The 23,061-nt window shown below is 36.2% G+C and overlaps 1 protein-coding gene across 1 annotated transcript in view; it reads left to right on the forward strand.

Moving 5' to 3' along the window:
- Positions 1–284: 284 nt before the first annotated feature.
- The window catches only part of LOC129229828 (homeobox protein Meis2-like), a gene marked incomplete at its 5' end in the record, with an annotated part of 50,869 nt that continues 28,092 nt past the window's right edge, over positions 285–23,061 (forward strand). Inside the window, 1 exon segment of the mRNA XM_054864202.1 lies at positions 285–421. Coding sequence (XP_054720177.1) covers positions 285–421 — 137 coding nt within the window.

Consider the following 23,061-nt stretch of genomic DNA (forward strand, 5'->3'; position numbering starts at 1 on the left):
TTGCGGAAAAGTTTCTTCTGGATGAAGGAGATATATACCAACATTTGTAATCGTAAACTATCACAGCCTTTATATATAACCTTTGGAAAAAATTGCCACTGAAAGTAAAATTAAGATAGTTATGCTATGTCTTAATTGAAAATTCGGCAGCAAAAACAACTACGAGTAACTACTGCTTATTTCGAACCCTGGCAACAGCCGTTCATGACTATTAGGTTGAATGAACACCATTCAACATCGAGTGTTTGTTCAAAAATAGTGAGAACCAATTTTTTCCTCAGGAGACGCCAGCATCTGTTCTGGAGATGGTTCCGGAGATGATGACGACGACGAGAGGAGCAAGAAGAGGCAGAAGAAACGAGGCATCTTCCCCAAAGTGGCCACCAATATCATGAGAGCGTGGCTCTTCCAGCACCTCACGGTAAGCCCAGATTTTTTTTTTTTTTTTGATTTTTTTTACTTCCTTTTACGGAAAAGGAAGTATTGTATTCGCGAAAAAAATTTCACTCAAAAATCGACCTTAATTTCCATTTTGCTCACCACCGAATGGGTGTTTTTTTTTTCCGACTCAATCACACGTGGATAAGAGCCTAAGAACGAATAGACACGCGAAATATCCATTTTGACGATTCCCGAGTTAATTACGACGAGTTTTCTCGTGATGTCTGTATGTATGTATGTATATGCGTATGTATGTCACATAACTCAAGAACGGTATGTCTTAGAAAGTTAAAATTTGGTACGTAGACTCCTAGTGGGGTCAAGTTGTGCACCTTCCTTTTTGGTTGCATTCAGGTGTTTCTAAAGGGGAAACTAACCCCTTTTGGGGGAAAATCATTGTTAATTTCGATGTAAACTCAAGTGGTGTTCTAATTTGGCGGACGCTTGGCGATATATCGCCAGTATTTTGGTCGCCAATTTGGCGACAAATTTGGCGGTTTTTTTTTTTTTTTTTTTTAATCTGGTTTCAATTTGGCCACTGTTGGTATATTTAGAGAGTAAACTATTGAATCACATTAAAACTGCCAATAATGGGGAATTGACATTAAATTGGAGTAAAAGGAAGTCATGTGATGCACACATCAGCTTTTTTTTTTGTAAATCAGTGGAAAAACGTGTTTTCAGATTTTAACGGTAGGATTGTCAGAAGTATAATAAATAAAGACATAATAACTTGTTAGTATGTTTCCTATCCTTGTTAAAATCTTTAAAAATAATAATTGATGAGCTACTCTGCCGTGGGCAGGTAAACGACAGTATATGCAGAAATGAGTTTTGGAGATATTTGAAAGAAATGCGTTTTGGATTCCGTACTAATAATAAGTAAAAGGTAGGAATGTGACTTTTTTTTTCAGCGGAAACAAAATATGCAAGCTTGCACAATACAGCTAATGTGCAATGCGTGACAAAAATGCAAAAAAAAAAAAAAAAAAAAAAAAAAAAAATTTTATATATATATATATATATATATATATATATATATATATATATATATATATATATATATATATATATATATATATAATGCAGTTACTGCTCTTTACCTGCCCACACTGGTTTTATTCATGGAGTGATTTTGTGTCACAGTTATTGGCATGGATATGGCACAACAACATTGTAGCTAATTGTCGAAACTTTGAATGCTCTGGAATAACAGGTACTCGCAGGGACAACAGGAACTCGCTTTGAGATTACCTGTACTGCATTGTACAACAGCTAAAGATCTAAAAGGGGACTTAAAAAGTATATCAGAATAAGAGAATTATGATAAAATCATATTTGTTCTTTTACGTCAAATAATACTAATTACAAGAGGAGGTCAAAATTGCTTTTGACTAACTTATTTTCCTGTTACTTTTAAAACTACATGGAATGAAAATTACTTTCAACTATCTGACCATTCAGGATACTTAGTTTTTCAAGTCCGTACACTACTAAAACCAATTAGGTATTGCAATCTATTTTCTGTTTGCTTGACATTAAAGTGGATATAACGAAAATTATTTTGAGTCATTTTCTTAACTTGTTTCGCCGAAATGATGAACAGTTTCATTTTGTATTTAATTCAATGTTTGCCTTGCGTAAATTTTGCATGCATACATTTATTTTCAAATAGCTTTAATGGAAGCTTAAAACTCTTTCAAGTTACAAAATCATTACTAATAATAAAGCTGAAAATCTCTCTGTCCGGATCTCTCTATGTCTGTCAGGATATCTGTGACGCGCATAGCACCTAGATCGTTCAGCCGATTTTCATGAAATTTGGCATAAAATTAGTTTAAAGCATCGGGGTGTGCACCTCGAAGCCATTTTTCGAAAATTCGATTTTGTTCTTTTTCTATTCCAATTTTAAGACCATTTTCTCGAGCAAAATTATCATAAGATGAACGAGTTAATTACCAAGTTATCATAACGTGGAACCGTAACATGGGCAAGCCAATTGGCGAGAAACGCACCATGCACTATTTTTAAATATACCAGGCGAACCAAAAGACCTTTTAAGTTTCTACTACGGGCAAAGCCGCGCGGATACCACTAGTAGAAAATAAAAACGGAAAATGTTTAATTAGAAAAGTACTGTGTCACATCTCCATTCCCTTGGAACTTCAGAAAGTCGGATCGTACGATGCTTATCGTCCGCCGAGAAGGTAAAAAGATACCTCTTGACCCTGCCAAAGTAATAGAACCTTTGCCCCCGCCCTAGCAAATTTATGGTTTGCTGAGGAGTGGCTAACGAGCAATGACCGCTTTGAGTGTCCGGTGCTAACTGGCCCTTTGTGCCGGGCGGAGGGGATAGTCTTTCGGAGCGTCCACCTGTCAAAAAGAAAGAAAATCACTGACCATTTCGAATCGTGATAGAATCTAGGGATTGCTTTTTTCCCCCCACCCCTCACTCCTACCCTGGTTCCTCTCCTTTTTTTTCCTGCTTTCTATTTTCTGACAGGGCTTGATTACCGTTTCTTTCCGGGACAAGGCCGGAAATATTTTAAAGAATTATGCGTAGCCAAGACCTGTTTACTGAATAGGCCGTGGCCTAGAGCCTCCGCTTTTTAGAGGCTCCAGAGTTACTGAAATTGTCTTAGCAAATGGTAAGGTTTGACTACAGGGGCCCTCGAAAGTTGGTTTGACCTATGACCCGCCGATGTCTTAATCGGGCCCTGTACATAACATAAAAACTATATGAACAATACATGAAGTATTTTTATAAAAATAATAAAATAATAATAATTTATTCATTGGGAAAAATTTTTTTAAAAGACTTCCTAAAAAGAGAATTTTTATTCATTCTACCATGTCTCAATTGCTAGGTGCTCCGAAGGGGATTCACAAATGCAAATGAAAAATAATTTACATAAATTCTGCCAAAGACATAGGGCTCCCAAAAACGTGTTCCGTCGGGCCCTCAAATTTTTAATCTGCCACTGAATTCCGATAGCTCTAAATTGTAGGCTTTGGGCCCCACTTTTAATTTGTAGAGCCCTGGTATATGAAGCACTTTAGTTCTTTTACTTTTATAGTGAACTAGTGGTATCCGCACGGCTTTGCCCGTAGTAGAAAATTAAAAGGTCATTTGGTTTGCCTGCATATTCACAAATAATGGATGATGAATTTCTCGCCAATTTGCTATGTTCATTTGCTCGCCAATGGTTGCATCTGGTATTTTGCTCGTCCACGTTATGGTAACTTGTTCGCAGTGGCGTAGCCACGGGGGGGATAGGTGGGTTAGAACCCCCCCCCCCCCATGAGCCTCAAAAAATTATATATATATATATATATATATATATATATATATATATATATATATATATATATATATATATATATATATATATATATATATATATATATATGTGTGTGTGTGTATAAACTCGAGGGCACAGCTTTACTTTAAACTTCAGAAAAAATCATGGGCGGATTTATGGGGGGTCAGAGGGGGGCAATGCCCCCCCAGTTTTGGGAGGACTTTATGTAGTAACAACACATCTAAAAATTTAAAAAAAAAATCATTATTTTTTCGTTTTTGAATAGTTTAGAAGAGCATGGGTGGATTTATAGGGGGGGGGCAAAGGGGACAATGCCCCCCAGTTTTGGGAGGAGTTTTTATAGTAACAACTTATCTTCCAAAATCTTATAACAAAAAAAATCATGATTTTTTCTTTTTTGAATAGGAAATTAAAGTTTATTTTTTCTTTTAAACTTAAAATATCCGTTTCTTACAAAGTTTGAACAATACTGTACAACTGTATAATCTACTACTCAATTTCAGAGACTGGAAAGTGCAAATTATTGATAGGTTCTAAAATCCCTGAAAAGAATTGGCGCAGTATATCATACAAGGGCTCTTGAGCCAAAACCCAATCTAACCATCAACCAAACCTTGAAAATAATTAGACAAGTCTTTGAAACTCCTAAGCAAAGTGTGCTTCAATTTTATTTCTTATCAAGTGTATAGATTAAGAATTGTTCAAATGGGTAGTATGTTACTCTCTTGATACCTATTCTCTAAATCTGTGCACCTAAAAGTATTAACTTACATCACAAAGCACTTTTAAAGCATAAAACTTAAAAAAAAAAAAATTGCCTATTATTTCCAATTAACCTTTATAAGACTTCAAAATGCAGAATTTTATATTCATTTTAGAAAATTTCCTCCGGGGGAGTAACCCCTGGGCCCCATAAAACTGGAGATATTCTATATCCCACTTAAAAGGGAGCACTGCGTCACTCTTTTAATACCAGCCCCCTCTCTTTTAAGGTCAATTTAAAAAGGACAGCACGATTACACACAGTAATGAAAAGGAACACATAAAAAAGTAAAGAATGGCCATAGGCATCACAGAAAACAGACAAAAACATGGGAGAGGGGGGGGGCAATTAAAAATGTTGCTCCAAAAAAAAAAAAAAAAAAATCTGCCCCCCCAGGAACTCAGTCTTAAATCCGCCCATGGAAAAAATTACCCCCCCCCCCCCCCCAAGGATTTTTTCTCGCTACGCTACTGCTTGTTCGTCCAGGGTATGGTAATTTGCTCGGTAAATATTCTTGAAACAGAAAAAGAAAAAAATCGAATTTTTGAAAAATAGCTACGAGGTGCTCACCCCGATGTTACGAACTAATTTTGTGTCGATTTTCATGGAAATCGGCCGAACGGTCTAAGCGCTGCGCGTAACAGACAGAGATCCAGACTTTCAGTTTTATTATTAGTAAAGATGAACTTCAATTGAATATAATATAGTGAAATTTTTATAAAATTAATTAATGCTAAAAGGAAGTTATAAGCGGGAGAGTGCCACGTTTTAGGGAAAATAACAAGCTTCCGTCCAAGGTTGCAATTAATATGCTATCAAACGATTTATTCTACACTCTATACACAAACCGAGAAAATAAAGATGTAGTTAACTTAAATGTTTACGAAGTTTGAGTAGTGATTAACAAATGACGTATAGGATGGGCTTTCATGACGAAATTTTAAGCTAAACGGAGCCACGGTTGGGAGCTTGGTAAGGAGTTTTTTGAAGTTTAAAATAGCTTTATTCTTTTCTTTCCCCCCTATTCGCGAAGGCAATACCAAAAGAATTTCGATTCATTCAACGGTAGCGAACGTGAATAGCAAGAATATTACGCTGAATCGGTTAATTTTTTTTTCTGAAGAAAGATAAGTGATTAAAAGGTTTCAGTGGTGCAGCGAGGGGGGGGGGGGTTGAGGGCAGAGTTTCCGCTACGGTCGCATTTTTCGCATAATGCGAAAACACTATCTGAATTGCGAAAATAAAGCAACGCATTTTCGCTTTTTTGCTCAAATAAAAAATAAATAAATGAAAAAAAAAAAGAAGAAATGTATGATCCTAGAGAGGAAGCATGCATGGCGATAATCACCTTAATCTTTTTTAAATCTTAGCTAAGATGTTTAAACTACAATTAAGTTCAATAACTATTAGTCTTATCCAGCATTATGTCCCCCAATAACTGCTTTATTAGGAGGATGGGACTGCAACGTTCTAAACACCAATCGTGTTTTCTTTTTTTATTTTATGTTTTAAAAAAATAACTGTTGTACTTATTTCTTCAAAGGTGTCACAGATGAAATATGAATTGTATTTTCAACTGGAGATGAAACGCACTGAGGCATATATAAATATATGAGAATGTGTAACATTTTACCATTTTGCTAACATTTTCCCCTCAATTTTAGCTTTTATGCTAAAGAACTTTTGAACCCAACTTAAACCCTGGTTGAGGGGGGGGGGGCGGTTGGTTTTAACCTAAATGCAAATTCTAATACAGTAGTTTATGCATATGAAAGGGTTGTTTTGATCAACAAACTCCCTTTAGAAGGTATTTTTGATCAAAAAACCCCCTCCAGAAGGTATTTCTGGCTGCGCTAGTGGAAGGTTTAGTGGTAAGCAGGATTGGCAAGATTTTGGACACTACGGTAAAAACCACGGTAAAAAACCCTGGTTTTTACCGTCCTGTCCAAAACCCTTGTGTCCAAAACTGGCCAAAAGTGTCCAAAACTATGTTTTTAGAAAAATTGTATTTTGTGAACAAACATTAAAAACAGAATAAAATGTATTAAAGTAATGCTTTAGATTGAACATTTATTCAATAAGAACATTCAACTTAGTTGTGCAGCTGATTTTAATCTAGTTACATAGAAGTTGAATTCTTGATTACAATTTCAATTTGTATGCATGAGTCTACTTTATTTATGATTTTTTTGATAATAGTAACCAAATTTCCCTATGTTTATGCATGTGTGCACAGGCACGTAGCTAGAACTTTGTTAAGGGGGGGGTCCAAGGTTGCACGAACTTCAAAAGAGGAGGCATGCTAAAGCAGAATTAGTAGCTGAAAATTACACAAGACTAAGATAAATCCAATTAAAACTGATCATTAAAATATGATAATTAACTAAAATTAATTAAATAATTGAATTTAATAGAGTCATTAGTTAAAATTAGTTAACAAAAAGTTTATGTTAAGTGGTAATCACATACAAAGTTTCAAAATATGGGTGAACCTCTGTCCTCCTGAAAATAAGTGATATATTTTCTATTAATAAAAAGGGCACAAGAAAAGAAAAACGGAAAACGAAAACTGTTCTAGAAATTACTTGGAAAATGCATGCGATAATTTAATAGAATATTAAAGCTTTGTAATATATTTCAACAAAATATGTACATATGTACTTATGCCATTTTATTTGAAAACTAGAAAGTCACCCGTCAAGGCATGACGGGTGAAAATTGCTTCTACTCTTCTTCATTTGAACGAAGCAATTGCCTGTTTGTTGATATTTTGATAGTTGAAATTTTAACTCTAACACCAGTGGATTAACCCTAAACTCCAGTAGATAGCGTTCATTGTTTTCGTTTCTTCATTCCTCTGATATGACACAGTCTTACCAGTAAAACTGTTCAAGTTACTGGATCGAGTTCAGCCTTGTCACAATAAAGCATTTCCTTGCATGTTAAACATTACCAAAACATATTATCGAATTACATATCATGCCGTGGTGCGAATTCATTGTTGAAACACGCGGGTTACTCGATCATCGGCACTATTTATATGAGGATAAATAAATCTATATCTATGGAGTCGAATGTATAACTATATGAATGTTACATAACGTAACCCTGTCCGATTTGAACAACAGTTCAGGCAAAATCCCACAACTCTCTCAACGAAAATATTAACAAGGTTTCATTTAAAAAGCTTGAATTAGTTTTTATTTATTTACATTTATAATATTCTTTTGATACCACGAAATAGAATGATATTTCCAATCTTATCCGTTTTCTAATTATCATTCCTAATCATCAATTAAAAGCTTGAACAAACTATTAACTCTTTGGGGGACGGAGGCTTCCTTTGTTGCAACCATTTTTTATATATATATTTTTTCTTTCTTCAGCCAACTGACACAGTGATTTCAGTTAGCTGAAAAAAAAAAGAGAAGCAAGAAATAAATGGTGTTCTCAAGTGAAGTCGCTATTCCTCAAAGGGTGAAAGCTGTTCGAAAAAATTTTAAATATCGGAAAAGGCGTATTGCCGTTTTTTATCATTATTTTTTTCTTTCTAACGGGGCTGTGTTAGAGGCTTTAGCCTTTTGCGGAACAAGTGCGAACCAACGATATGGCATCCAGTCATTCATATGCCACCATTAAGGCGCGGATGTGAATGTCACAGGAAAATTTGATGCCCAGTTTCCACCAGATGGAGACACCTGAGCTCTCTTCGATGCGAAACTGCAAAATGAATTTAATTTTGTCAAGAGTATTCACAGTCAAACGACCTAAGGGATCTTTTACATGCCGATTAATGGAATGTATACCTAATGAATTAAATTAAGCATCTGTGTAATTTTATTTTAACAACATGTTGTTAATTTTAACAACAATACATATCATATTTTACGACGCAGGTCATGATTTTTTTTCTTCAATACGATGTTAGCAAAACACTCTATTGCAAGAAATAGTAAATATCTTTAGCTTGAAGAAAATAAGTGTTTAAAACAAAAGGCAAAATATAACAGAAAAGCTCAAAAACATTTACCTCGTATTCACCTTTTTTTGTTTCTTTGCTTGTAACGCAGTAAATAGCGGTAATTTTCACCTAGTAATTTATAGTTAAATGCACATGCCTGTTTTTTGTTAATTTAATGCTACCTTCAATTTACTAAAGATGGATGCATAGATGCTAATTAAATAACTCCTTAGTACAAAGCCAGTGAATAACAATCAGAAAATGTATTCCAATGATGCAAATACAAATGAAACAACATCGAATAAGATTTTTTTTCGTCAATTAAAAACTAACTGTTTTTCTTTTGGGATCATAGAATCACAATTCAGTAAGATTTAAAAGTAATAATTTCTAATAAATTACTTATTACATGCGTTAATATGGCCGAACTTGTAATTTCATAAACTGATCACAGTAAAATATTCAAGTACTTTTCAATTTAATTTTTCTATAAAATTTTGACACCGTAAAAAGTTTGTTACATCAACTTGAAGTTTTATTTATTCATTTATTTTATTTATTTTACCTTCAAACACGAATTTTTTTCGGGCATTTAATATGTTCCATGATCATGCTTAAATATTGGGGGGGGGGGGGGAAACATCAGTAAAAAATCTACGTAATTTGTTACTCAGAAAGGAGAGAGATACTAAAAGTAATCTAAAAGTTCAAATAAAATTTTTATCAAAATATAAAATGAATCTGAAATGAACCATGCCAAAAATATAGAGTTAAAATGCAAAAAAAAAAAAAAAAATCAATAATTATTTTTCTCATCCTCAAACACACGAAATGTGTAGAATTTCTTTTTTCGCTGCTGGCTTAGAATCTAAAATTAGTTTTTAAATGAAAAACACATTAAACACGTAAAATTGCTCGTATTATCAAGAAAACTTTAAAAGGGAGCACTGCGACTTACCTAGTTTGGGTAAACTTAATTTTCTTTTGCATACAATTTTGTTCAAGATATGTTTTCTATAAGTATAACGTAGATAAAAACTGCGTGTTAAAACAGAAAAGAATCGGAATTCAATTACTGATTCACCAGGAACGCACCTCACTCTGGCTGTCTTTCGTACAACATGCGTCTACGAAATCCACGAAAATCCAAAAAGAAAAGAGAAAGAAATAAACTAAACCACGCCAATGAGCCTGTGGGATACAGCGGAAGTGGCAATAAATGCTTGTTTTTACTTTGCCAATGGCAATTTGATGGACCAAGGAGAGGGGCTGAATTTCAAGGTCACAGGACCCAGCTGGTTTGAAAGTCGAAAGGGACATTTCCCCGTTTCGGACGGAGTAGGTGACACAGCAAAAAGCAGACGAAAATTGGGAACCTGCAGTTGTTGCACGAGGTTCTCGTGTTCTGAATTGACTCAAGCGCTGAGAAAATTGCCGATTACTGGGAATATTTAAGGGGAGAGAATGCTGCGTTTTATAAAATCATTATCTTTCGGAAAAATTTTGTTCATGCGAGATGCAACAACTGAGAAAAAAGGAGAAGGGTCTTTCGGGAAGGGGGGGGGGGGGGTCCGGACCCCATGAACCCCCCCCCCTTGGCTACGTCCTTGGTGTGCAAATGAAAGCAGAATTGGCTAGGTTTTTACCATCCTGTTCAAAAGCCTTGTGTCCGAAAGTGTTCAGAACTATTTTTTGGACTATTTAATACATTTATTCAATGTAGATATTCAAGTATAAATATATTACTTATTTATGCAGCTGATTTTAATCCAGTTATGCAAAAATTAAATTCTTCATTAAAATTTTCAATTTGTATGCAGGAGTTTTTTTTTCATTAACCAAATTTTCAGCATGTATGCATGTGTGCAAAAGAAAGTGCTCAAAATATAGTTCAATAACTGACTTAAATGCAATAAATTACAAATTTTTGTAGTTACAGAATGTATTATATTAAAAATATGAACTAAAAAAAGAATAGCACAAGAGTTTAATAATTAAGTGTTTAATCATCGATTTCTTGTTCTTTAATCTATGATTAAAAAAGTAATTTTTATTAAAACATTATGTAATTTTTTTTTTCAAAAACCATTAAAAAAATTAAGCTTTTTTTTCACCTCAATATTTATTGCACCTTTAATAGCATTCCTTTGAGTTATAAATGGAACTTAAATTAGTTGTCTTGGTAGTGTTGTGTATTTCTTTTCATAACTCTACCAAATGTTACATAAGGAAGTTTTTATGTACTAGTTACTGGCATTTCTTTAAGTGAAGTATTTTTTAAATGAACATTTGGAGAAAACTATTATTGAATACTCATTATATATATATATATATATATATATATATATATATATATATATAATTAAACCTCATTAATATCTATATTTATGTATTACAAATATTGCATTAAAACAAATTGCTTAGATTATACCCCTTTACATTTAGCATAGTTTTGGACAGTTTAAGACAGTTTCGGACACTCTTGGACAGTTTTGGACGGTAAAAACCACCTGCCCCGTCCTAAACCAGTTTTGGACAGTCCAAAACCCAACCCTGGTAGTAAGAGATCGAAAAGTGACTCCAGCTGATCTGTTCTAGATGTACTAAAAAGCCGCGGATTAAAAAAAGTCCGTACTTGCACCCCTTTATTTCTCACTACCTCATATTATCACTATGCCGGACGAGATTTCAACCACTTTAAATCTATATTCAAACTTGACTGCCAAAGAATGATTGAATCATAAAATGAGCTATACTCACTGTTATGAACCTTTTTTGTCAGCTAAAAAGAAGATAACTGATGTTATAAGAGTTATGGTGTTATAAGAGTTACCAGTGAGGTTATAACTGATGTTATAACGTCACCGGTAGAGTCTTTTTCAAAGCCAAATACACTCGCAATTCTAGAGATTGGGTACGCCACCTTGCGGTGATTTAAGAAATTACCCAAAGAGGTAAAACATTTGAATTTTGCGCGACAAGTCAGATATCTTATTGGACACGTTTGTGGGTCGGTCTTTGTTTTATTGTTTTGCCTCTTTCCACAGTCAATAACTAGGGACTGTAGCACCTCCTATACTTTATTTGAATTGCGAATAAAAAAAATATGAAGTGGTGGAAAGTTGACCAACACAGTTTAAAGTTCCCGGATAAAAAAAATCTGCAGAAAATTTTAATATTTCGAACATGCTCCCTGAGAAAAATCTGCGGACAAAATTTTCAAAAAATGCAGAAAAATTGCAGATTTTTTGCAGGAATTATCTTTAAAATGTGCTCAAATTTTCTGCAGATTACATTGAAAACAAAATGCAGTTTTTTTTTTCTGTCATTTAAAAGAACTCTAAAAAACTTTAAAAAAATAAATAAATAAATTATCGGATTTTCTGCAGATTAATTTAAACCGGGTTACCCTAAATAACTGAAGAATCAGAAGTAAAATCTAATGAAACAAACATCCTTTACTTTTAAATGTCTGAGAAATAATGCACGCTTGTGCCTGCCTTATATTTTTTTGGAAAGAAAAATCCTTGTATTATTACGCGATTCACCGAAAACGGTGTTCGAAATTCCCAGTCATCTGATTAGCGGATCCCGAGAAAGGGGGTGAGTTATGGTAATTCGGTGTCGGATGTCGGGCCGCTTCGGGTGTCCCAGGCGAGTCGTGAGAACGTCAATTACCGGTCATCATCTCGGCGACAGGATCCATAATTCAATTCGTCCTCAGCCCTTCCAGACACCTGACGGGCTGCCACAACTTTTATGCAATTGGCGGGAAGATTGGAGGCGATTTGACTTGCACTGCTGGAAGAAATGCCTGACTGAAAAATTCGTGCAGCTCCTTTAGAAGTTCTGGGCTTCTGCTCAGGGTGCCCACGGGGGGGGGGGGGGGATTATGGTGCAAGTTGGCGTCGTCAAAATTTGGGACCCGGGGGTTTTTTAATTTTATTTATTGATTTATTTTTTATTTAAATTATTTATTTTATTTAGTTTGTGTGTGTGTCTGTCTTATTGGCGTAGCACGGAGTTTTTCTAATAAAATAATAATAATAAAAAAATAAAAAAAATATTTAAAAAAGTAAATAAAGTTTTTAAAAAATAACTAAAAATGAAAAAAGAGGATTAAAAAATAACGAACTGATGTTTTAAAAAAGTAAATAAAATGAACAAAAAGAGCTAAAAATCTTATACATATAAAATCTGAGTATCTATCTATCTATCTATCTATGTCCAAGCTTCTTCTCCCGAACGACAGTGAACTGACCATCGAAACAGGTATCGATAGATTCGTAATTTTCCAGTCTTTATGTTTGGATATTTAACATAATTCTCCGATAATAATTAGCGGAAATATCAATTAAAAACTATTAATTATGACACTTAGATTTCGACATAAAATCCCTATTTTCGAAGGCTTTCCTCCATTCAAATTATTATTCAGCACTTCGTCTCAACTTTCCCCAACAACGCTTTTATTAAAATGTATGAGAGCGTGAAGAAAATCATTGAGATGAAAGATCTGTTGCCATTTTTTTTTCTCGAATAAGAACAGGTAAAATTCTTGTTTTTGTTTTGAGGCTTTTCCTGTAATCACAGGGGATTTAAAATGTTTACTTTTTGGGAGTTTTCCGCAATCTGCCGCAAAATTTCGCTGGCCTTTTTTTTGGTTCAAGTCTGAGTATTGAACTCGCGTCACTTGACATAACTTATATTTTCGAGGTAGCCCGTGCAACGCCGGGCACGCAGCTAGTAAAGAAATAAAAAAGGAAAAGTGTTTTTAGTAAGTTACCGCCTTATAGCCAATGCTAAGGCCCCAGAAATACATGAAATACACCGCCAACTCAAGTCATTCCAGCCGAGGACTGCAGTTTCGTGCTTATTAGCCCTCATCAGCCCGGCTTCCTATGCCGGGCTGATGAGCGCTAATAAGCAGTCCTCGGCTGGAATCACTGAGTTGGAGGTGTATTTCAAGGGAAAGTGTGTTGAGAAATTTTTTTGGGGGTGGGGGATTTGCGCCATTGAACTTGGGGGATGGGCACCCCTGCTTTCGCTAAATTTGTACTAAAGTGCTTCTGTTTCTTTATCAAGCAATCAGGATTGATCATGAGTTTCACTTTCACGTGGCTTTGTATTCGCTTTGTGATTGGTAGATATCGAGTCAAATGTATCCATTATCAATATCCGAGAAGATATTTTCATTTCTGGTACATGATATATTATCGTCTGCTTTTTTTTCGCACTATTTATCAATCTATTTTTCGACAAATTTTTTTCCCATTGAATATTGTACTTGTTATTTTACTAATTTATATTTTCGGAAGATTATTTAATCTGAAACGCTTAGATACGGTAATTGTGACTGTTTGGAGTAAAAAATCTGAAAAGACAGATCGAAATGGATACAAAGGGATGTTTTTTTTGGGGGGGGAGGGGGGGGAGAGAGAATAATCAATTATAGAGTATACAAACTCGAAAATTAAAAAGGAAAATACAGAACATACGTAATTCCAAAAAATTAATAAATAAAAATAAAATAAAATTTCAAAATCTGTCTACAGTCTTGAATAACAAAAACTTTGAATTGACAGCAACATTTTTATTTTCATGGTTTGAAGCAAATTCTTTATGTTTTGATTCTTTGAGCAATCTGGCTTCCACTATTAGAAACCTTATGTGGAGACCTGTGACATTGATCGGTAAATTCATATGATAAGTATGCTGTTTTTATTTTATTTTAAGCTTCGATTTTTCTACTTTTTTTAATAAAATGTTTAGCATTCAAATTCAATCCGAAAATATCCGTAGTTTCTTTAGATGTGTCATGTACTTGCAATGTGTTCAATTTCAAATGTTTATGTATGGATGATCAGAATCAAAGCAGTTGTAATCAGTATTGTTTGTATGAAGAAAAATTGTTTATTTGCTTCTTCCCAGTTGTGTACTTTAATCACGTAAGGGTAAAAAAGAGTACAAACTTTAATACTACGTGTTTGTTGGAAATTGATTATTATAATATTTGTCGCAAAGCAAGATTTTTTTTTTTTTTAACAGAATTCCTTTTAAGCCTCAATCTTGAAGTTTTCTCTCTTTAGAAATGAAACAATTTTCCTCTGACGTATTCGTTTCAAAAAGGCTGAACATTACAGCGTGAATTACATTTTATGAACGAAAACATACCTGTAGCTATTTTTTACAGAATTCCTTTTTAGCCTCTAGCTTGACGTCCCCCTCCCCTTACGCAATGTTCGTAAAAAAGCTGAAACAATTTTCCTCTGTAGTATTCATTTAAAAAACAAAACAAAGATAGACATGAACTTTCCATTGGTCTTTTTGCCAAATTCAGTCCTCTACCAAACGTACATATCTTCTAACTAGTTTTGAGCAGAATGTATAATCGTAAAATCCCCAAGTTACGTTTTTCATAACTCATCACGAATTCTTTCATTCGCAAATCTCCATTGCACGTCAAGCATTTAACTCGACAGAAGACCCAACAGCACTCTGTTCAGTAAACTACATTAGATGCGTCCGATTTTATCAGGCGAAACGTCTTTTGTAGCATGAAACATTCGAATGAAATACCATAGGGCATGAAATTTATGCACAAGCTCCAACACCCTCCCCTTTTACTAGAAGTGGCAAATTATTCTTCGGCCGTGAGAGGCGGTGTTTGAATGGAGGATCATTATACTTGATGAATTTTAGCGGGATTTATAACTCGGAAAGCGTCCCTCGGAAAGAAATTACGATGTACTTGGGCGGTAACAAGAGCACGAGGATGAAAAACGATTTCAAGAGCAAGAGGAAAGAGTTCGAAGATGGAAGTTTAATTTTTCTTCTTGGGGATATTTTCTTTGCTTACGTTCGACAAGCACGACCGGTAGCGATCGGTTGGTTAATCACGTGACAGTAATGACGTCAGCGGTTACTAACCTGTTCACGAACCAATGCTTCATCGAACGCCTTCGGTTGATCATCAGTTACTTGCGCAGACATGACGCAGACGAATAATACGCAGGTGAAAAATACATATAATTGGTCAAAAATGTCACGTGGACCCATCTACCTATCAAACAGCTAGAGTTGCGGTCGACCGGTAGATTAACCGGTGAGGCTCATAAAACGACATCGGAAGCAACCAGTTAACCGGTAGCTCTCAATAATGCTGTGGTTAGCAACCGGTTACTCACCGGTCGACCGGTGAGGTTCGTCGAACGCAAGCTTTCACGAATGTGGACCTTGGGAAGTACAGATTGAACGGGTGATGGTTTTACCTGGACTCTCCGTTCCTTTGCCGTGACATTTTCTAACTTTGCTTCGATTGGTTCAATACGTTCATGAGATATTGATTTAGCCAGAATTGCCTACAAGATAGGGTGCCACTTCAACATTGTTGCCATCCCCTTCAGTGGCGTACCCAGGGGGTGGGCTGATAGGGCTACAGCCCCCCCCCCCCCCGAAATGTTCAAAATTAATTATAAAAATTATAATAAAGAACAATTTTTTTTTTATGATGTATTTTTGAAATCTTACATTCGTATTGATATCAGAAAAGCGATACATGAACTTTTCTTAGCTACAGTTCATAAGTATCCCCCCCCCAGCTCAAAGACTTTCGAACACAGCCCCCCCCCCCCCCGAACTGATTTGTCTGCGTACGCCGCTGATCCCCTTAGAGCAGTGATTCCCAAAGAGCGGAAGATGAAAAAAAAAGGAGAAGAAGAAAAAAGGGGGAAAGAAAAGAAAAGGGGGAAAAGAAGAAAAAAGGGGGAAAGAAAAGAAAAGGGGGAAAAGAAGAAAAAATGGTGGGGAAGAAAAAGAAAAATAATCAAAACTCCTTACTAGAAAACAATTAACTCTATTTTAAGTGCCATAAGAGAAAATAACAAAAGAGTAAATTTTACTTAATTTTTTGCGTTTTCTCTTATTTGGGAGTCCCCCCCCCCCCTCTTTTTTTTCTTTTCTTTTCCTTTCCTTCCTTTCTTTTTTGCTTCAGTTTGCCCCCTCCCCCTCATTTAAAGCCCGGGCCCCTAGTTTCCGATTAGGCTAACATGGCCTCTCGTCGGGCCTACCCTTTGGTATGTTAAATTCAAATTAAACTCCGATGGACTTGAAATATATGCGCGCGCGTCTCCTCACGTAGCTGCTCTCTCTCCCCCTTTAGTGTGAAAGTGGGTGATTTCGCGCCGTGGAAGCACGGATTCGAGTGGTTAAATGAGGACCCATTACGCTTGATGAATATCAGCGGAATACATAACCCGGAAAACGTCGCTGGTAAAGAATGATAGGGTACTTGAGCTCTAATGAATGAGGGAGGTTGGAAGATAGCCCAGAAATAGGATGCTTCAGGGCGGACCATAAAACCGACTGCAGGAACTTTCTTTTAGAGATAGAAAGCGACTTCGGGTCTAACGCTTTGCGGATTCACAATTTTTAATCCTTAGTTTGATATTTCTGTCTTCAGAAATTTATTTCTATAAATTAAAATAACGAAAATTAAAATGTCATTATATAGGATCATGTGGGGCAGTGGCGCAGCGAAGGGGGGTGGTTTGGGGGATTAACATAAATACAAATTCTAATACAATAGTTTATGCATATTAAAGGGCTGTTTTGGTTAAAAAAATAAAAATAAATAAAAAAAAATCAGAAGGTTTTTTCATCGAAAAAACTCCTTCAGAAGGTATTTTTGATCGAAAAAATCCCTCCAGTAGATATATTTTTTCATCAAAAAATCCCCTCCAGATGGTATTTCCGGCTACGCTAGTGATGTGGGGCAAAGTAAAATGGTGAAATGTTTACTGCTTTTCGTGCCACCTATCTGGTAATATTTTAACTATGTGGTAGCACCTGTAGTCTACTCAAGTCAGGAAAAAAAAAAGAGATTAAAGCATATGATAATACAGGCAATTTTCAAAAATTGATACAGTAAAACCCCTCTAATGCGGACAGTAACGGGACAAATTTTTTTGTCCGCAAGATAGGGGTGTCCGCAGGACAGGGAGTTTAATAATGTTATTTGCCTTGGAATCGGAGAATTAAAATTGCCCGCATAAGAAAGGTGTCCGCATAGAGGGGTGTCCGTCAGGAGGGGTTTTACGGTAGTTTATTTCGTTTACTCACTTAATCATTTACTAAATCCCTTCCGTATTCATTTATGTATTATTGTTCCTTTTTAGTAATTCACTTTAAAAAAAATTATTCGTTCATTCACTTATTTTCTTACTTATTCCTTCTTTTTCTCACTCATTTATTTTTCTTCTTACATTAATTAATTTATTTATTCAATTATTCGTTTATTGTTTGATTTATCTTTTCATTTATTCATTCAACCTTTTATTTACTGATTCATTTGATCAAAAATATTTTTCGTAATCGAATAGGAAATATTTCATTTGAATAATATTTTATTTTTCCCTTTACCCCATGAAAAAAAATGAAAATTCACTTTTTTTTCAAGGCACAAATTTAATGCCAAAATTTAAAAAAAAATACTGTTTCAATGCAATTTTTATTTTAAATGCAATGTTCTTTCTTGATATACTGTAATTTTCAAAACAAATATCCAATTTGTTCCTGTCGAAAAAGCTCCAGTCATCTTAAATCTTTCATTTTCCCCCACATTCCCCTACTAAATAGAACTATAGATAAGATTATAAAAAAATTAAATAAAATGGAGAGGGATTTGTGATAAAATTCTGCTTCGTGCACCTTCCTACTTTCAACCTAATTTAATTTCATGCCAAATGATCTGAAGCAATGTGCATTAAGAACTTCAACTTTGTTTGGGTCCGACAACAGCAGTCTGGCTACTGGAGATCGTTTGAGCCTGCTTCAATGTCTAGTTCGTGTCTCGTTTGCAAAATATATTGTCAAGTTTAGGTTTTTTAAATAAATACACTCATTAGTTTTAAAGATTACTTTTTCTGAATGTTCTACAGCTGACTTCATCGACTTTTTTTTTTATTTGGGAGTACATTTCAAAACTTGGATTGTGGTGGACCGGTTAGCAGATTAAGTCTGTAAACATCAACTGCCGTTTTAACCACTTCGGTTTTCTTCCATCAAAAAACATGTATTTAAGCATGCAAGTGTAACATAAAATAAGTGTGTATATGTTACTGTGAAAGACCGAAATCGGACAATATCGACTTTCAGTGATGATTCATCGGAAATATTCGGTCTTTTACCGATGTCCTTGGCATTATGCAGGACCTGATTACCTAAAAGGCTCAGGAAACATGAGCTTCCCTTAAGAAATAACAGGGGGTCCAAAAATGACTTTAAACTTTCAGTTTCTGCTTTTGAAAGTATTTTTAAACGTATTCAAACCATAGAACTTGCTAAATAAAAAATTTGGAAGAATTTAAAGAGTGAGGACACAGTTCAGAAAATGTGGTAGCAATCTAGTTTCATCTGTGGAATTTTCCCCAACGTGCTACAATATACTTTTATCACACTTGATAAATTTTATGAAGTGATTAATCTGAAACAACAAATAAACAACATTTTGCCCTTATCTCCTGCGAATGAGAGTGCAGAAATACGTAATGTACAAAAGTTCAATATGTCTGGGGGGGGGATAAACTTTAATTGGAAGTCTGCTTGGTCTTGTTGGAAGTAATACATATAGCATTAGTAAGTTTTGTCTCAATGTGCATAGAATTTTTAGAAAATATATACTGAAAACAAAAGGTGGGGCGCAAAGGCGGATTCAGGGGAGGGTCCAAAGGGTCAGCTGACCCCCATGTGGCATGAATTTTATTCTGCTTGTAACGAAACTTCAATTTTCAGATCCGAAAAAATAGTACATGAAATCAATGTTAACCTTTTTTTTGCTTGGTGCTATCTGCAAGGTATTTTTTCTCAGCATGTCATATTTCAAAGGATTGACTGAGCTCGGCTACTGGGCTATTGCTCTTTTGAGATTTTTGTTCATTTTAAACAGAAAAATATATTCAAAGTATACGACAACGTATGCAGCTTGTTTAACTTAAGAAATATGTCTTTTACTGAAAATTTAAGGCAACTGTATTTTAACGTAACTTGCACCAAGATCCATATCACAAGTTGCGCAAAATTTAGAGAAGGGAGGGGTGGGGGCAATTTGAAACGATACGAAATTTGATCTCATGGGGGAAGCTCCGTAGTATATGAGGAGGTGTGCCATCCTCTTTGCCCCCCCCCTCTTAACTGATACTTTTTCATGTTGGAAGCATAACGCTGGCCATTGAAACTTACCCCCCTTACAAAAATTTCTGGAACCGCCCCAGGTGGGAGGCCTTGAAATGAGACTTAGCTTCCTTTAGCTTCAAAGGTTAATCTGGCCCTGGCATTATGTATGTTGATATTCATCGGCTAATGCCAACATAAATCAGTTTTCGGACATTCAGAGTTACGTATAGCACATAGTACATAGTTTTTATTTAACACTTATGTTTAGTTTATAATTCATTACATCTGAATTTAAATACCTTGTTATGTTCCACAAAAAATAACGGAGGAATTTTCGTTTGGTGACCCCGTTTTATCACGCGTTATTTACTCGTCGAACATTTTTATTTGGGCACAAAACGGTATTAACCAACATGTTTTTACCAGGGTCTGATTACTGAATAGGCCAAACTAGGCCGTGGCCTAGGGCTCCCACTTTTTAGGTGCCCCAAATGGCTATTTTTTAAAAACCAATAGCTAAAACTTTTCGCCAATGGCTAAAATTGTAAGGATTGACTACACAGGGTCCCCGAAAAAGCATATGGCCTAGGGCCCCGGCCCCCTGATATCTTAATCGGTCCCTGGTTTTTACCAAAGTATGATCTACAGTCGAGATAGTCTTGTATCTTTGATGAAATTCTTCTTATAAAGTTACATCCAGCTTCACAATCTTCAGTCCCGTCTCACTTTTCTGCCAGACCAAATCAAAATTCAGTGCCATTTCTGATATAATAACAAAGTAACATTATTCTCTATTTTCTATATTCTGCAAATGGCTCATCTCCGATGGTCTCACCTCTCAGGGGGTGCCACCGAAGGACGGGTCTGATTTATGGGTCGTCTGAATCAACTAGCCCCACGGGCACCCTGCCGATTATCAATGGCGTGTCACGTGCACATTCGATTGGATGGAGCACGAAATCCCCGAAGTAGCTCACTCTCAAAAGCTGTCTTCAGCAGATGGTTGAGGTTTTTGTTTTCTTTTGAAAATTCATTCATTTGAGGCAATTCAGCAATTTGTCTACGTAATTGTTTGCATAGATTATGGTCCCAGCCGCTGACACCGACTGATAGTTCAATTCATTTTGCTTTGATTGCTTTTATTTGCAGCATCTTCTTCTGCAAGCTGAGACGCATAAAACAATGCGTTATAATATAAATGAGGAATAATTATGACTGCCTGACAGTGGCGCAGTGAAGTGAGGGGGGGGGGGGAACACCATTGGTTTAAACAGAAATGCAAATTTTAATACAGTAGTTTATGCATATGAAAGGGCTGTTGTGATCAAGAAACCTCTTTCAGAAGGTATTTTTTACCAAAAAATTCTCTTCAGAAGGTATTTTTTTACCAAAAAATCCTCTTTAGAAGGTATTTTTGATCACCCCCCCCCCCAGAAGATAATTTTCATCGAAAATCCCTCCAGAAGGTATTTTTTATCAACCCCCCCTCCTCCCAGAAAGTATTTCTGGCTGTGTCAGTGCTGCCTGATAAAGTGATAGAGCAAATATTTCAAAAAATAAATGCGATCCCACTGGTCGTCAGACATTCTCTTCGGAGGCTGGAGGAGTTAAAAATATCTTCTTTTCCCTAAAATCTTTAAAGTGATGTAGCTGGCACGTCTTAATAAGTTCACCACTTGCTGGACCTCACCTAAAACTTGAAATATGTGCAGTAGACTTAGACTTGTACTTAAACATAGACTGATGAAGACTATGAACTAAAAACCTATCAACTTGCAATGAAAGAACAGTAACGTACATTACGTACAAAATAGGTGATAATTGTGACAAGTACACTCTAAGACAAAAAAAAAAGTTGCACCATGAAGGAAGTCTTAGAATACAATGAAATTTGGAAGGTATGTTAAGTGTATATGGAAGAGTAAATGATTAGAAAATGAAAACGATATAAGCAAAATTTATTGAACAACATACACAAAATGGGTAACATTCAGTATGGGGTATGGCCGCCATTATTCCGAATACAACATGCTAATCGTCTTGGTAACGAATCGTACAGGTTCTTAATGAAGTCCTGTGGTAGTCTATCCCATGCTGCTTTAACTTTGTTACGGAGTTCCGGCAGATTTTGAGGTACGGGTGGAGTGTTGACATCTCGTCCCATGGCATCCCACACATTCTCGATTGGGGACAGGTCTGGTGAATATGCCGGCCACTCCATGCTGTCTAGGCCTTGAAGACAAGCTATAGAGACGGCAGCAATATGGGGTCGAGCGTTGTCTTGTTGGAATAGCGGCCGAACACGGGTGCTCAGGACGTTGAACGTAACGTTGGCCGGTCAAAGCACCGTTAATGAACACTAGAGGTGATTTTGCATCATATGCAATTGCGCCCCACACCATGACACCAGGTCTCGTGGACGTATGACGCTGTACAATAAACCGTAAATCTTGGCGCTGACCACGTTGCCTCCACACGCGGATTCTATTGTCGTCTCCACCAAGACAGAAGCGGGACTCGTCAGTGAAGACTACGCGATACCATTCGACGCTCCATGTCCGTCTTGTACGGCACCATTCCAATCTTTTCCGACGATGCAATGCTGTTAATGGCAGTCGTCGTAACGGTCTACGTGAGCGCAGTCCCACGTTGTGCAGCCGTCGGCAAATGGTGCGACCACTTATTGGCTGATTGATGGAAGGTCCCACAGCCCGTTGGATGTCTGCAACTGTGCTGGTTGGATCGTTACGAGCTTGCCTTACGAGCCTCCGGTCCTCCCTCGGTACGGTTTGTCTCGACCTCCCTGAGCCTGGTTGACGTTGATCTGTGCCTTGTTGAGTCCACTGCCGCCAAATGCGTGCAACAGTAACATCAGTGTAACCAACGTGCTGTGCTATCCAGGTTAGGGTTGCATGCGCAACCCTAACCTGAAAATTTAATCATTTGCATATCTTAGGCAGAAGAACCATCCCTCCAAATTTCATTCACATCGGTCCACACCTTCCTGGTGCAACTTTTTTTTTGTCTTAGAGTGTATATTCTCTTCAAAGTCGAAATTAATATTATCTCAGCTTCGTCTTCGTGGCGGATTGAAAACGACAGGGGAAGAAGTTTAACGAGATGTCCCTGATAGTTTCATAGGATAACATGACTCATTAAGATAAATATACAATACGAAAGTGTTCACTGTAAATATCTCCGTAACTGAACCTAAAAAGTTTATGCACTGTTAAAACTACAGGTTGCATATCACACTGCTTAGGGTGAAACATTGTTGCACCAGCGACATTTGGCTCTCTAAGACACTCCAATAGCATCCTTAAAGGTGACATTTGGTTCCATATGGTACCCTATGGCATCTCTAAGGGTGCCATTTGCCTCACTCTGGTACCCTTAAGGGT

The sequence above is a fragment of the Uloborus diversus genome, chromosome 9, assembly GCF_026930045.1.
Source record: "Uloborus diversus isolate 005 chromosome 9, Udiv.v.3.1, whole genome shotgun sequence".
Lineage (NCBI taxonomy): Eukaryota > Metazoa > Arthropoda > Arachnida > Araneae > Uloboridae > Uloborus > Uloborus diversus.